Source organism: Crinia signifera, chromosome 19, assembly GCF_055691185.1.
Source record: "Crinia signifera chromosome 19, ASM5569118v1, whole genome shotgun sequence".
Taxonomy (NCBI): domain Eukaryota; kingdom Metazoa; phylum Chordata; class Amphibia; order Anura; family Myobatrachidae; genus Crinia; species Crinia signifera.
This window is the reverse complement of record NC_139226.1, coordinates 130,134,456-130,151,638: the sequence shown is the minus strand read 5'-3', so window position 1 is coordinate 130,151,638 and position 17,183 is coordinate 130,134,456. Positions and strand designations below refer to the sequence as shown.

The 17,183-nt window shown below is 46.2% G+C and overlaps 1 protein-coding gene across 3 annotated transcripts in view; it reads right to left on the bottom strand.

The window, feature by feature from the left end:
• The window catches only part of CFAP74 (cilia and flagella associated protein 74), a 179,657-nt gene that overhangs the window by 136,830 nt on the left and 25,644 nt on the right, over window positions 1–17,183 (bottom strand). For all 3 annotated transcript variants that reach the window (XM_083163344.1, XM_083163345.1, XM_083163346.1), the window contains exons 7-10: window positions 16,524–16,697; window positions 10,350–10,460; window positions 6,566–6,668; window positions 2,739–2,896 (exon numbers count right to left, since the gene is read on the bottom strand). In XM_083163344.1, coding sequence (XP_083019470.1) covers window positions 2,739–2,896; window positions 6,566–6,668; window positions 10,350–10,460; window positions 16,524–16,697 — 546 coding nt within the window. The remainder of the gene's footprint in view (window positions 1–2,738; window positions 2,897–6,565; window positions 6,669–10,349; window positions 10,461–16,523; window positions 16,698–17,183) is intronic.

Here is a 17,183-nt window from a genome sequence, read left to right as displayed (position 1 = left end):
GCTCATTCCCTGTGTCAGAATGTGAATTTCGGCTCATTCCCTGTGTCAGAATGTGAATTTCAGCTCATTCCCTGTGTCAGTATGTGAATTTCAGCTCATTCCCTGTGTCAGAATGTGAATTTCAGCTCATTCCCTGTGTCAGATTGTGAATTTCAGCTCATTCCCTGTGTCAGAATGTGAATTTCGCCTCATTCCCTGTGTCAGAATGTGAATTTCGGCTCATTCCCTGTGTCAGAATGTGAATTTCGGCTCATTCCCTGTGTCAGAATGTCGGTTCCGGCTCATTCCCTGTGTCAGAATGTGAATTTCGGCTCATTCCCTGTGTCAGAATGTGAATTCCGGCTCATTCCATGTGTCAGAATGTGAATTCCGGCTCATTCCCTGTGTCAGAATGTGAATTCCGGCTCATTCCCTGTGTCAGAATGTGAATTCCGGCTCATTCCCTGTGTCAGAATGTGAATTCCGGCTCATTCCCTGTGTCAGAATGTGAATTTCGGGCTCATTCCCTGTCAGAGTTTTCTTCTGCCACTGCAGGACACACCCCTTACTGGCAATAGGTACACCCATAGGTGAAGTTAGACACGCCCTCTGGGCGGAGCATGACACACCCTCTCAGCAGCACGGCGCATTCTTCTAGCAGCTACAATCTCCCTGAAACTAATTTTCAAAAGTAGGCGAGTATGCTGTAGAAGCAGAAGATATCTCCATTATGTGTTACAGTCCCCAATTCATACATGGGGTATATAATATTTGCGGGTAGCCCCTGAAAATGACAGATGAAAACCCTGGGCGGCCCCATGGGTACGCGGGCGGGCCGATGCCGTCGCAGGATGTCAGACGACTGGAAAATGCCTCTGATGCCCGGTGATCATCGAATGATTTCTCCTGCGGGTGAGGCATCCGAGGGGATGTGTTTTCCTCGTACATATCCCCTCGCATGGTACCGAGGGGAATCGGCGGTGGGCAGGTATTCGGTGGGGCGGCATCTCAGGTGCTCAATCAGTTGCAATGTTTGCAGCTTGCCGAGTACACCTGAACCAGGCCCCAAACCCACTCTCTCCCTCCCTCCCTCCCTCCCTCCTTAGGGCGTTTATTTACTAAGTTCTCATGAAGATGAGATGTTGCTATGGGCAACTAAATCTATCAATTATCTTCTAGAAGGTGCTAAATATATAAGTAGAGTCTGATTGGTTGCCCATAGCCACATCCCATCTTCAGTAGAACTCCCATCTTAGTAAATAACCACCTTATTGTCTGGACGACTTGTTCAGCATGAGACGCTCTGAACCTTCTACCCAGGGAACCTGTAAGCGCCACCACAGTGCACCAACCCACTGTCTGATGGAGTGCTAACATCTGCTGGAAATGTATACTCATGCTCAGCGATATCTTGGCACAATTATGATAACACACTATAGCATTACATGCAAACGACAAACAATAAATGATATACGTTTTTCCCATGTTTCCTTTGCTCATACGGGGGCCAAGAAAAACAATTCTGCATGCAAATGTGTGTATCCCAGCACAGCGAGTTGTGTCCACCTGTATGTAATGAGCCTATAATACATGTGATTTACATATGAATAGAGGAGTGACAATGAGGACACCTGCGGAGAATATTCCAGTGACTGGCTGTTTTGGGGGAGTGATTTTCCTTCATTTCATCCCCTGTGCTAGATTGAATTACAGTAGCTGAGAAAGATTAACCCCTTGCAGCTATCTGCCGGTCACATGTACCAGCCGACAGGAATTATTACTGTGCCTGTCAACATTCTGAGCAGTCCTTTTAGGACAATAGGTAACATTGGCGGTGTATATGGTTAGTGTATGATTACGGGATTCTGACAAATTTATCTCAGAGATTCACAATAGTGTAATACTGTAAACCAAAGGTTCTCAAAGTCGGTCCTCAGGACCCCACACAGTGCATGTTTTCCAGGTCTCCTCACAGAATCACAAGTGAAATAATTAGCTCCACCTGTGGATCTTTTAAAATCGGTCAATGAGTAATGAATGCACCTGTGCACCTGCCAGGTGACCTGGAAACCATGAACTGCATGGGGTCCTGAGGACCAAGTTTAAGAACCCCTGGTGTACACATACCTCCCAACATGACCCATTCCAGGAGGAACAAAGACACATTTATCAGACCTGATGAAGAACCCAGAAGACTCCATACAGAGCCGCCATACAGAGCCGCCATACAGAACCGCCATACAGAGCCGCCATACAGAGCCCTGCAATCAGAACTAATCTTACTGCTTTTACTAGTCATATTTGGTGGGGGAATTCTGTAGCACGCTTGTCACACACACATTGGGGGTTATTCTGGGTTAACAGGGCTGTGTTCGCATGGGGACCGATTTTTTTTGTGCATTTCTGCATTTCGTGCTAATGAGGTCATGACACGGGTGGGGGGATTGGCCTGCTGACATCACCGGATGTCAGCTGCCCGCCCATTTCCTTCCAAGCATTGGAAAGTCACTTTTATACGGCGACCTTTGAAAGTTTTGGGTGTTCCCCCCTGGCCTGCGAATGGATGATACTGTGTGGTGCATCTAATGGCACTTGCGAATTGGTGGCGCCAGGGTTTGGTGGATGAGCAAAGCTGCGAATTTGCAGCATTGCGAATCTACCAGAATGACCCCCATTATTTCCTTGCTTGTACAGCACGTAAGTGACCCAACAATCTTTATTCCCAGAACAAGAATGGGAGCAGATCAGTGGACACTTACTTCTTCTGTTTTTCATATTCTTGAAGCCTTTTCTGATGGATGATAAACTTCGTCACATCTCCCCCTCTGGCCAGCACGGCCTCTCTCTCCAGCATCTCCTTCTGCTTGGCCAGGGCAGCCTGAGCTTTGTTCCGAGACTCAAAGACGCGCAGGTTTTCCTGTACAATTGGTGGCAAGAAAAGTCACATGTTGTATTAGAAAACACGTTATTGGCGAGAACTACATTTATTAAATGCTTCTTATATCAATTAAATACATACATTCTGCAGGATTAAATTTCAAGCAAATATTGATATATTAAATATTTTTATACTATAACATCTACATCAGGGGTAGCCAACTCCAGTCCTCGAGAGCTACCAACCAGTGGCGTAGCTACGTTTTGGGCGCCCCCCGTCGCCGCCCCGCCAAGCACCCCTACCCCGCCACCCATGCAAACCCCCCTCAATCCCCCACAGCCTTACCTATCGCACTGGTCCCGGGGGCTCCGTTCTTCTGCTGAGGACCACCAGAAAATGGCCGCCCCCATACAGCAGACAGTTTCAGAGAACTGTGTGCTATATGGGGGCGGCCATTTTGTGGTGGTCCTCAGCAGAAGAACGGAGCCGCCGGGACCAATGCGATAGGTAAGTCTGCGGGGGATTGAGGGGGGGGGGGGGGTTTAACTATAGCACCGCAGCCCCCGGCGCACCCACATGCACAGCGCCCCCCCCCCCCCCCCCCGCGGTGGCTGCGGTGCTATAGTTACGCCGCTGCCACCAACAGTTAACGTTTTCCAGATCTCCTCACAGAATCACAAGTGAAGTGATTAGCTCCACCTGTGGATCATTTATAATGTGCCAGTCAGTAATGAGTGCACCTGTGAGGTGAGCTGGAAAATGTGAACTGTTGGTAGCTCTCGAGGACTGGAGTTGGCTACCCCTGGTCTACATGGACTCCAACAGGGAATGGTAACGCAACAACAAGGAACCTGCCCCAAAGCATGGCAAATGAAACAAGCCATGCGAGGGTATGCGCTACATTAATTGGGGGTCAACATGCTCCGATGTCGACAATGACAAAAAAAACCTATAAAACCCATGTTGACCTTCTGTCAATGTTTTTTCCTTGATCATGTAGACCAGGCATGTCCAACGTTGGCCCTCCAGATGTTGTGAAACTACACATCCCAGCATGCTTTGCCACAGTTTTGCTATTAGAGAATGCTAAAACTATTGCAAAGCATGCTGGGATGTGTAGTTTCACAACATCTGGAGGGCCAACGTTGGACATGCCTGATGTAGACCTTTTGGTGCGGACATACTGACGGTCTATGAAGACACTGTTGAATCCAGAACAGCTCTTCTGCCCTTTCTGGTTAGACCATTCCATTACTGTACAGAATCTAACACATCCTCTGTCCATCTCACAGAACCTCCACACAATCTATTTGTTCTGCCAACACCACTGAATGTAATCCCCCCAAACATGTTAGATTATATTTCAAGTTCCCCTCCCATAGCTTCTACCCATATCCTACACTATAAGGTGCAGTCAGGCCCTACTCATTCCCAAAATATCTCCCAGGTCCTCCAAGAAATACAAACTAAATGATACCAATTGTCTTAGCTGAGCATGGGATTCAGGACGGTTCATGTTCCGCATGGCTAGGGATGTCTCTAACTATGGGGCCGATTCAGGCATGTTCGTAGTGGGCCGAATTCATCCCTGTCCCCAATGGTCGGTGTTTGGGAATGCGCATGCGCAGATATGTGGATGTGCAAACCAGGAAGGGGCGAGCAGGGGGCGGTAGCAGAGGAACACCCAGTGTTTTATGGGTGTGCCCGTAAAAACGACGGGCGTACACCTGCAGACGCGGTCGTGTCAATGTCAGCTTGGGTCGGGCAGCTGACATTAGGGCAAATGTTCTGTCCTGATGTAGTAGATATCTGAATGTACCCAAGGTCTTAGTGGAACACTGTGGAAAATTACGGCACATTTCTTCATTTATTTTTGCAAAAATAATACATAATAAATGCAACAACTTCACTAAAAGTTGAAAAATAGAGAGAACTCCAATTCGATCATTAAATATATGCAAATGAAGATGCCCCCCTACTGAAATTCACATGGAGTAGTCCGCTCCGTCATATAGTCCTGTGACAAAGTGGTGCCGTGAATTCAGATGTATAAGGTAGTCATGCAAAGACGGTGCCAGAAATAGAAGTTCTGTGGAAAATGTCAACCAAATCCACTACTTTGTCACGACTGACCATTGGCTGACCATTAAACATTTAGAAGAGGTTGATGGCATCTTATGGGCTATTTCACATGCTCCGGGTCCTGCCGGGCGGCGAATCCCCACACGGCCAAGAAGCCGTGCCGCACTGAGAAGTTTCCAATAGAGGGGATGGCCACAGCCCGGCAGCCACCCTTTCCAGTCGTGCGATCCGGCTGCAACTGGGCAGCCGGGCCGTGGCCGTCCTGTGTGAATGGACACAATTGTGTCCATTATTAACTACTGTGTGCGGCACGGCTTTGGGCCGTGCGGGGTTTCGCCGACCAGCAGGAGCCGGAGAGTGTGAAATAGCCCTATCTCCTCAAAGTCAAGCAATATTGACTGAAAAATTGGGGCTGTACAAAAATGTCAGCAAGATGGGTTTCAAGAATGTTGATGCCTGATCAGAAGCAAATGAGGTTGACACGATGAAGTAAATTTACTACGATGGGCGTTGTATTGAAGATGGGATGTTGCCCATTGCAAACCAATCATATTTAATCTACTCGTTGTGTCTTGGCCACTTATCGTGCAAATCTTGACAATGGATGGGACGTGGGGTATTCACCACTTCAATCCAGAGACAGAAACACAGAGCATGCAGCGTTAACACTCGACCTCACCTCCACCAACAAAATGTTCATCTTCAGCCGTTGTTTGGCAAATTCATGGTCCAGATTTTTTTGGCATGCAGGTGGAATTGTGTTAGTTGATTATTTCAATTATGGAACCACTATAACTGGTGACTACTACTCACAACTTATTGGCTATCAAGGAGCAGAGGCGGGAGGAAAGATCCACCAAAGATCCAAGGCGTTGCGTTGCAATGGTTGCCATTGCAGGGTTCAAATCGGTTGACCACCTTCCCTATTCACAGGACCAAGCCCCTAGCGACTTCTTCCCGTTTCCAAAGCTCATAGAACACATTATTGTGAAGACTTTTACATCTGGATGACCATAACCTGTACAGGACCAGGTTTGAGGACCAATCACCTGACTATTTCCTGAACGGAATGAAGAGGTTGGAGAATCGATGGACGAAGTGTAAGTGTAAGTAAATGGACACTATAGGCCTGATTCAGACCTATTCACAAGGTAAACTCCACCATGCTGAATGCCCCCCACCCAATGTTTAACCATAAATGTAATTTCAAACAAAATTTCCCTTTTATTCATGGTCAGGACACCGACTTTTGGATCCACCACCATACTCCTTATTCTAGGTACACACCGCAACGATCATGATTGTGAGCAGATCGCGTGACGTTCGTACGATGGTCGCACGATCTGATGGAGCACACGATCTGCACATGATCTGCATCAAATCTAAATCGGTTCTAAAACACGCCAAAACATGCCCAATTTACATACAATCGATCAAGATTGCATCGAAATTGGGGGGAATTGAGGCCAAATCGTTCTGGCGTGTACCCAGCATTACTGTTAATCTGAAAGGTAAATTTGTGTAGCAGGTATTATCATATTAGAAAAAGCATGCTGGTATAACTCTTCCAGGCATGGAATAAAAACAGCCCCAGCTGTCATCTGTAATGAATATTTTCTATAATACCCGGCTCATGGTGATGTTGTTTTTCAGAGACAGGACAGCGTGCATCCTCTTCTCCATGTGCTCCCGGTTTTTCTTTTCTTTCTCCGTCTCCTTTTCTCGAACTCTGTTGGTTCCAAAAAAACATAATTAAAATACATGAACGTAGTTGTGAGCTGTTAGCAGGTCAACAGTGTGGATGCGATCACCTAAGAATAAGATCAGTCTGGGCTGCATAGGATTTGTAAACAGAACATAATAGATCTCAGGACTGGAATCCATATAGTTCTCACGATAAAACAAGTGGAGGATTAATGGTTCCCCATCCCCGCTTCAGAGGATGCACCAAGTGGTTCTGACGTAAGTTCAGGCACGTTTAGGGATTTTAGTTTGTAGCAATGGGTAAAGTCCGGAAAGCTTCCAGTTTAGGTTTAAAAATGACAGCAACAGACTAATATAATACTGTGTCGGGGCATCACTTATTTTATTACATTCCATCTGTTTGCACTGTGTGTTCGTGTAGTGTATCCCTGGAACAGATCTGGTAAGCAGGAGTCAGTTAGCACAGGGGTGAGTCATTTCTGTCACTTAGCATTGCATATGATACAGTATGTGCCTGGGGGGGGGGGGGGGGTGACTTGATATGATATTCGCTTTCACTAATGATACTCTCAGTAGTGGGATTTAATCAGCTGCAAGTTACTGTGGCAACTAGATTATTATGCATTGGGGGATGCAGTAAACATCCCGATATATGGGATGACAGCAGTCACAATACAGATGTTGGCATCCTGACTTGAAACCAGAAGACCAGTGTCAAGATCCCAGCATCAATTATAATGCCGACATCGGAATCTCTACTGCTGGCATCCCAAATGTAAGTATGCGGGAAGTGTTAGGCCGGGGGGAGCAGAGTTAGGTTAAGGCACTGGCGGGGGACTTAGAGTTAGGCTGTGAGGCGGGGAGGGTTATGAACTAACAAAGGGCGGGTTATGACTATATAACGTAGGATCATATAGGAATAAACCTAGGTGCTAATAACAACTAAGAGTGACTTGTTGTAAGAGACATTATTTCATATATTTATATTTCAGTCTGGCATAATTTAAAAGTATGACATATACTAAATCTATTTTGTACAAGTATAGAGCATGAGCAATAGTGAATAGGCAGCATAATAAAGACACGAGGACAATAACTCGAATACGCATTTATTAATTAAGTGTCAGTTACAAGAACCTGTGTATTAAATATACGTATACCGTCATCGGTACTCTTTACCTAGAAGGGCGCCCACGATTTTGATCGTGGGCATCGTAAGGAAAAAAATTGCGTCGGTCGCATCGCATACGACCAAAAAATCGCATGTGATGCGACCGACGCGATGACCGCGATTTCCCATAGGGAACAATGTTAAATGTCCCAATTGACCCGATTTTCCATAGGGAACAATGTTAAATGGGCCACAGAGGCCAAATAGGCACCCTGAAGTGTGAAATGGCCCCCCCAATTGTTAACGCCACCCCACGTTAAACGTCAACCCGAAGCGTGGCGAGCGCAGCGAGCCCGCGAGGAGAGGCGGTACGCGTCCTACGACCTTTTCATACCCCCACTATCCACGTCGGCGTGGAGTTGAGAATAGAAAGTGTGGCGAGCGTAGCGAGCCACCGAGCCCGAAGCGTGGCGAGGGGACGCAGCTACCTGTGAATCCCGCGAGGAGACGCGTATACCTGTGAAGCCCGCGAGGGGACGCGTATACCTGTGAAGGTGTCCGCGTCCGCTCGCCACGCTTCGGGCTCGCCACACTTTCTATTCTCAACTCCACGCCGACGTGGATAGTGGGGGTATGAAAAGGTCGTAGGACGCGTACCGCCGCCCCTCGCGGGCTCGCCACGCTTCAGGTTGACGTTGATCGTGGGGTGGCGTTAACAATTGGGGGGGCCATTTCACACTTCAGGGTGCCTATTTGGCCTCTGTGGGCCATTTAACATTGTTCCCTATGGAAAATCGGGTCAATTGGGACATTTAACATTGTTCCCTATGGGAAATTGCGGTCATCGCGTCGGTCGCATCGCATGCGATTTTTTAGTACATGCGATGCCCGCCCTTCTAGGTAAAGAGTACCCAGTTATCATTCAGAGGTGTGTTGCCAGGACGCCACCGGATTTTAACAGTCACTCTATTCACTTTATGTTTTGTGTGTGTTTTTATATATTTCGCAAGTTTTAAAAGAACCGATAAAGGTTATTTTTTATCTTAGGAGATCCTTAGTTGCACCACATTATTGGCAATCTTTCTCCTTTCTCTCTTTTGACATATACTTGATTCTAATATAGTTTAGTGGTAGCACACCTCCCATGTGTTACGAGAAAAATACAGATCAAATTTTGGTTACCTTTGGGGGGTCCTGTTTGTTCCTCACATGAGATGAGGGTCCTGTGCGAGTGACGATATTCCTGTCTCCCACCATTATTACTGTTAAGGCCCTACAGCCCGCATTATCACAGAATTATTACTTTATACACACCTTATTAAAGTCAGGTGGGGATCAGCTGGTCACCAGCAAGTTGTAAGACAGTCATTAGGTCGACACCATTAGGTCGACATGCATTTAGGTCGACATGTAGTAATGTTGACATGTAGGAAGGTCGACGTGAGTCTAAGTTGACATGGGTTAGGTCGACAGGTTCATGATGTTGACATGGGTTAGGTTGACAGTCAAAAGGCCACATGGGGTTTTTCACAGTGTTCTGACCCGAATGTCGACACAGTCGACATGGACACAGGTTAAAGTGCACCGCTGTGCTCGCCATGCTTCGGGCTTCTAACCCATTTGGACCTAATGACCCTGTCGATCTAACACATGTCAACCTAGACTCATGTCGACCTTCATGCATGTCGACCTAGACACATGTCGACCTAATGGTGTGTCCGAATGACTATCTAACAACTTGCTGGTGACCCAATGGCCGTATCCCATTAAAGTCTTAGATGGGAACTACATTGAGAATAAGGTGAATGTCCTCTGACTATTATTATCCTTTATATACAAGGTGACACAAGGGCTCAACAGCATCTCAGAGAGCACAGACTGAGAAACAGCATGAAAACCACAAGATAAAGGGACTTATCTGACAGAACATTGCAGGAGAAGGACAAGGTTTATGGACATACTACAAAATAAGCAGAAGGGCAGACAAACCAAAAGGTGTCATACTGTTGTGTGCAGTGGGGAGGAGATGACTGAATAAGTGACTGAAGACAAGTACACGAGAGCAGAGATTTCATGAGTGTTTTTTTTTCGCGGGTATTTAAAAACAATGGGAAACGCAGTGTGTAATACCGCTTTCACGCTGCCAAAATGTTTTAAAAACCGGTATTTTTAAAAGGTATTTAAAACGGGTCTGAGCCTTTACATTGCAGTAGATTACCGTTTTAAATACCGTTTAAGTACCATTCATATCAGTCAACCCATTTAATCCCCTGAACACGTTTCAAGGCAGAATGCAGGGGACAGCCTATCACAGGTCTGGAATCTGTTGTTTTTACTAAATACCGTTTCAGAGCCATTCTCACTGCATAAAAACGGCTCTGAAACGTGTAGGATTCTGCTTTTTAAACTTTTTGAAATACCGGTTATCTTTAACCAGTAAATGAACTCTGGCGCTTTCCCACTGCAGCCTTAAACGTTTTGAAGTGGGATATAAATGGCAATATACTGTTTAACAAGTGCAGTGTGAAAGGGGTATAAATGAGACTTATCAAGACAGCGAATTACAATCCAACTCTTTATCATCGCAAAACAAACCTCGTCATAGTTTCCTTCAGAAAGTGAACAGCTTTCTCATGATTCTTCTGTGCCTTGTCTACAGCTGTACGATAACGCTCTTCTTGTTCCTGCAGCTTCTTCGCTTCTTGCCTAGAATATCAGAAATGTGAAGCTTTTTCCTTTCCAGCTCCATAATACTGGAATTATTATATGTATTATATGTAATTAGCAATTATTTTTTTTAATAAAAAGATCTACTCACTTCAAATTCCTTAGAAATGATTCACCTACATTAATATATGCATACATTGACTGCTCTAACTCAGGGGTCCTCAAACTATTTTGCTCTTGGACCCCATCAGACAATAAAAATAATGACAGGACCCCAGCAAGTTACTGCAGAAGGTCATCATGTCACATGTGTAGTCAGCAGGCAGCACATACATGGCAGCATTGTGGAGGCACAGTGTGATGGGAGGAGTCTGATATACCATAACCCATCACATGACACGTGTAGTCAGCAGGCAGCACATACATGGCAGCATTGTGGGGGCACAGAGTGATGGGAGGAGTCTGATATACCATATCCCATCACATCACACGTTTAGTCAGCAGGCAGCTCATACATGGCAGCATTGTGGAGGCACAGAGTGATGGGAGGAGTCTGATATACCATAACCCATCACATCACACGTGTAGTCAGCAGACAGCACATACATGGCAGCATTGTGGAGGCACAGAGTGATGGGAGGAGTCTGATATACCATAACCCATCACATTACACGTGTAGTCAGCAGGCAGCACATACATGGCAGCATTGTGGAGGCACAGAGTGATGGGAGGAGTCTAATATACCATAACCCATCACATCACACGTGTAGTCAGCAGACAGCACATACATGGCAGCATTGTGTAGGCACAGAGTGATTGGAGGAGTCTAATATACCATAACCCATCACATCACACGTGTAGTCAGCAGACAGCACATACATGGCAGCATTGTGCAGGTACAGAGTGATGGGAGGAGTCTAATATACCATAACCCATCACATCACACGTGTAGTCAGCAGACAGCACATACATGGCAGCATTGTGGAGGCACAGAGTGATGGGAGGAGTCTAATATACCATAACCCATCACATCACATGTGTAGTCAGCAGACAGCACATATATAGCAGCATTGTGGGGGCACAGAGTGATGGGAGGAGTCTGATATACCATAACCCATCACATCACCCGTGTAGTCAGCAGACAGCACAGACATGGCAGCATTGTGGGGGCACAGAGTGATGGGAGGAGTCTGATATACAATAACCCATCACATCACACGTGTAGTCAGCAGACAGCACATACATGGCAGCATTGTGGGGGCACAGAGTGATGGGAGGAGTCTAATATACCATAACCCATAACATCACATGTGTAGTCAGCAGACAGCACATACATGGCAGCAGTGTGGAGGCACAGAGTGATGGGAGGAGTCTAATATACCATAACCCATCACATCACATGTGTAGTCAGCAGACAGCACATACATGGCAGCATTGTGGAGGCACAGAGTAATGGGAGGAGTCTAATATACCATAACCCATAACATCACATGTGTAGTCAGCAGACAGCACATACATGGCAGCATTGTGGAGGCACAGAGTGATGGGAGGAGTCTAATATACCATAACCCATCACATCACATGTGTAGTCAGCAGACAGCACATATATAGCAGCATTGTGGGGGCACAGAGTGATGGGAGGAGTCTGATATACCATAACCCATCACATCACACATGTAGCCAGCAGACAGCACATACATGGCAGCATTGTGTAGGCACAGAGTGATTGGAGGAGTCTAATATACCATAACCCATCACATCACACGTGTAGTCAGCAGACAGCACATACATGGCAGCATTGTGCAGGTACAGAGTGATGGGAGGAGTCTAATATACCATAACCCATCACATCACACGTGTAGTCAGCAGACAGCACATACATGGCAGCATTGTGGAGGCACAGAGTGATGGGAGGAGTCTAATATACCATAACCCATCACATCACATGTGTAGTCAGCAGACAGCACATATATAGCAGCATTGTGGGGGCACAGAGTGATGGGAGGAGTCTGATATACCATAACCCATAACATCACATGTGTAGTCAGCAGACAGCACATACATGGCAGCATTGTGGAGGCACAGAGTGATGGGAGGAGTCTAATATACCATAACCCATCACATCACATGTGTAGTCAGCAGACAGCACATATATAGCAGCATTGTGGGGGCACAGAGTGATGGGAGGAGTCTGATATACCATAACATCACATGTGTAGTCAGCAGACAGCACATACATGGCAGCATTGTGGAGGCACAGAGTGATGGGAGGAGTCTAATATACCATAACCCATCACATCACAAGTGTAGTCAGCAGACAGCACATACATGGCAGCATTGTGGAGGCACAGAGCGATGGGAGGAGTCTAATATACCATAACCCATCACATCACACGTGTAGTCAGCAGAAAGCACATACATGGCAGCATTGTGGGGGCACAGAGTGATGGGAGGAGTCTAATATACCATAACCCATCACATGACATGTGTAGTCAGCAGACAGCACATATATGGCAGCATTGTGGGGGCACAGAGTGATGGGAGGAGTCTGATATACCATAACCCATCACATCACAGGTGTAGTCAGCAGATAGCACATACATGGCAGCATTGTGGAGGCAGAGTGATGGGAGGAGTCTGATATACCATAACCCATCACATCACACGTGTAGTCAGCAGACAGCACATACATGGCAGCATTGTGGGAGCACAGAGTGATGGGAGGAGTCTGATATACCATAACCCATCACATCACACGTGTAGTCAGCAGACAGCACATACATGGCAGCATTGTGGGGGCACAGAGTGATGGGAGGAGTCTGATATACCATAACCCATCACATCACACGTGTAGTCAGCAGACAGCACATACATGGCAGCATTGTGGAGGTACAGAATGATGGGAGGAGTCTAATATACCATAACCCATCACATCACACGTGTAGTCAGCAGACAGCACATACATGGCAGCATTGTGGAGGCACAGAGTGATGGGAGGAGTCTGATATACCATAACCCATCACATCACACGTGTAGTCAGCAGACAGCACGTACATGGCAGCATTGTGGAGGCACAGAGTGATGGGAGGAGTCTAATATACCATAACCCATCACATCACATGTGTAGTCAGCAGACAGCACATACATGGCAGCATTGTGGGGGCACAGAGTGATGGGAGGAGTCTAATATACCATAACATCACAGGTGTAGTCAGCAGATAGCACATACATGGCAGCATTGTGGAGGCAGAGTGATGGGAGGAGTCTGATATACCATAACCCATCACATCACACGTGTAGTCAGCAGACAGCACATACATGGCAGCATTGTGGGGGCACAGAGTGATGGGAGGAGTCTGATATACCATAACCCATCACATCACACGTGTAGTCAGCAGACAGCACATACATGGCAGCATTGTGGGGGCACAGAGTGATGGGAGGAGTCTGATATACCATAACCCATCACATCACACGTGTAGTCAGCAGACAGCACATACATGGCAGCATTGTGGAGGTACAGAATGATGGGAGGAGTCTAATATACCATAACCCATCACATCACACGTGTAGTCAGCAGACAGCACATACATGGCAGCATTGTGGAGGCACAGAGTGACGGGAGGAGTCTAATATACCATAACCCGTCACATCACATGTGTAGTCAGCAGACAGCACATACATGGCAGCATTGTGGAAGCACAAAGTGATGGGAGGAGTCTAATGTACCATAACCCATCACATCACATGTGTAGTCAGCAGACAGCACATACATGGCAGCAATGTGGAGGCACAGAGTGATGGGAGGAGTCTAATATACCATAACCCATCACATCACACGTGTAGTCAGCAGACAGCACATACATGGCAGCATTGTGGAGGCACAGAGTGATGGGAGGAGTCTAAAATAAAAGACAATTCTACAGATTTTTCAGACTCCTTCAATCACTGACTGAGATTAGAAAAGTCATCAGCCTGATGCTCAGCAACATGGAGTCGCGACCCCATGCTGAGAAGGTTGGGACCCACTTTGGGGTCAGGACCCACAGTTTGAGAACTGCTGCTCTAACTTAATGGTACCTTAATGGTTTACAGGAGAAGGCTTATGCTAGACATACTTTAAGAGCCTGATTTTGAATCGCACATAATGTGAATGAAGCTCTGGAAGCCAGATGTGAACATAACACTATCATGATCAGACTGATTGCTCTAAACAGCAGTGCCAATGATTGGCAGGGATGCATCCTGTGAGACAGTGAAGGGCAGGTGGTGTTCTGTGAGATGGACAGTGAAGGGCAGGTGGTGTTCTGTGAGATGGACAGTGAAGGGCAGGTGGTGTTCTGTGAGATGGACAGTGAAGGGCAGGTGGTGTGCTCTGAGATGGACAGTGAAGGGGAGGCGGTATGCTGTGAGATGGACAGTGAAGGTTAGGTGGTGTGCTGTGAGATGTACAGTGAAGAGGAAGAGGTGTGCTGTGAGATGTACAGTGAAGAGGAAGAGGTGTGCTGTGAGATGTACAGTGAAGGTAAGGTGGTGTGCTGTGAGATGGACAGTGAAGGGAAGGAGGTGTGCTGTGAGATGGACAGTGAAGGGGAGGAGGTATGCTGTGAGATGGACAGTGAAGGGGAGAAGGTATGCTGTGAGATGGACAGTGAAGGGAAGGAGGTGTGCTGTGAGATGAACAGTGAAGAGGAGAAGGTGTGCTGTAAACTGGACAGTGAAGGTTAGGTGGTGTTCTGTGAGATGGAAAGTGAAGGGTAGGTGGTGTGCTGTGAGATGGACAGTGAAGGTTAGGTGGTGTGCTGTGAGATGGACAGTGATGGTTAGGTGGTGTGCTGTGAGATGGACAGTGAAGGTTAGGTAGTGTGCTGTCAGATTGACAGTGAAGGGCAGGTGGTGTGCTGTGAGATTGACAGTGAAGGGCAGGTGGTGTGCTGTGAGATGGACAGTGAAGGGCAGGTGGTGTGCTCTGAGATGGACAATGAAGGGAAGGAGGTGTGCTGTGAGATGGACAGTGAAGGGCAGGTGGTGTTCTGTGATATGAACAGTAAAGAGGAGAAGGTGTGCTGTAAACTGGACAGTGAAGGTTAGGTGGTGTGCTGTGAGATGGACAGTGAAGGGAAGGAGGTGTGCTGTGAGATGGACAGTGAACGTTAGGTGGTGAGCTGTGAGATGGACAGTGATGGTTAGGTGGTGTGCTGTGAGATGGACAGTGAAGGGGAAGAGGTCTAATATGAGGTGGACAGTAAAGCTGATGAGGTCTTATATGAGGTGGATAGAGAAGGGGAGGAGGTCCTAGTATGCAGGGCCGTATTAAAGGCCTAATGGGCCTGGAGCTAAAAAAAAAAAAAAAGTTCAACGGATTATTTTGATAAGTGGAGGAGGTGAGGCCAATACCATGTAGCCATGTATAATCCATACACTATAAGCCCCAATGTTTCCCTAAATATATAAAACATTGCCTAAATGTGTAAAATAGGAATGCAATTTGAATACTTATGATTTATGGCCGACCAAGTGGCCAGCTGGTGGCTGTCTTGTAATCATCATTCTGTCATGATAATGGGCCTATTCTTATGTGGAGCGCTAAAGAGTATATTTAAAAAATATTATTAAAAAATTATAATAAAAAGGATCAATTGGCCAACAGTTAAAATACTGAAATATTTAAAATAATATTTGAAATATTTCAGTATTTTAGCTGTTGTAAATATGTTATAATTTGTGATACCCAATTGATCTTTTTATAATAATTTTTTAATAATATTTTTTTAAATATACTCTTTAGCGCTCCACTTTCCTTTTTTTCTTTTTGTTCTTGTTGTACATTGTGTTTTAGGAATTGACAATTCCTTTGTGTGAGCTGCTTATTCACTTACACCCCATTTCAATGCTCCCACTCTTTACCTATTGGTAAATACCCTAGTTTTCCTATTCTTATGTGGAGGCCTGGAGCTGCAGCGCCATCTCCTCCATTGCTGACTGCTTGCCACAGAACTCTCCCAGAGGCGCAGTGTATACAGTCCTCATTAGCAGCGCATCAGGCCCTGCTGTACCACGGTATCTGTATAACTCACACTCACTTGTTGTCTGCTTACTTACAGCTTTTCTGTCTGCTTCCTATGCTCTGCCAGAGTGACTGATGCTTTCTCCCTCTGCACTCGATGCTCCGCCGAGTCTTTGTTCTGCCTGTCCAGCTCTTCTTCATCCTGTTGTAGCCTCTTGCGTAGATTGGCAAATTTTCCTTGTTCCACTTCAATATGCCAGAGGTCATACCTGTCCAGTAAGTACACGTTATATAAGCGGTATAGCATTCTAAGTGCTATATTAGAGGTATAGTATTCTAAGTGCTATATAAGAGGTATAGCATTCTAAGTGCCGCTAAACTGCTCAGAATTCTTTTACCGCTTCCTTTGGTCACGCAGGACCTGGTGAAGTGCAATGACAAAGCGATTCTAAACAGTAGGACAGTAGGTGTTCATTTAAAATGCTTAAATATTGGAGTTCAGCTTGGCAACAACATGAGAGCAATTATCTGCCACATCAATGGAAGACATAAAATAATCGTAAAAGGGGGCTGATTCGGAGTCGCATGCTGCAATGACCGCTTTAACCCTGTTTGCTGTATATGCGGCAGCACATTTATACAATGCTGGTATCAGGAGTACATAGTCTCATTTTGCATGGACTGAGATTCCCACTTTCACCATCTATACCCGCAGTAACACCACTTGGTGCATCTTCAGACACCCACATTGTTCA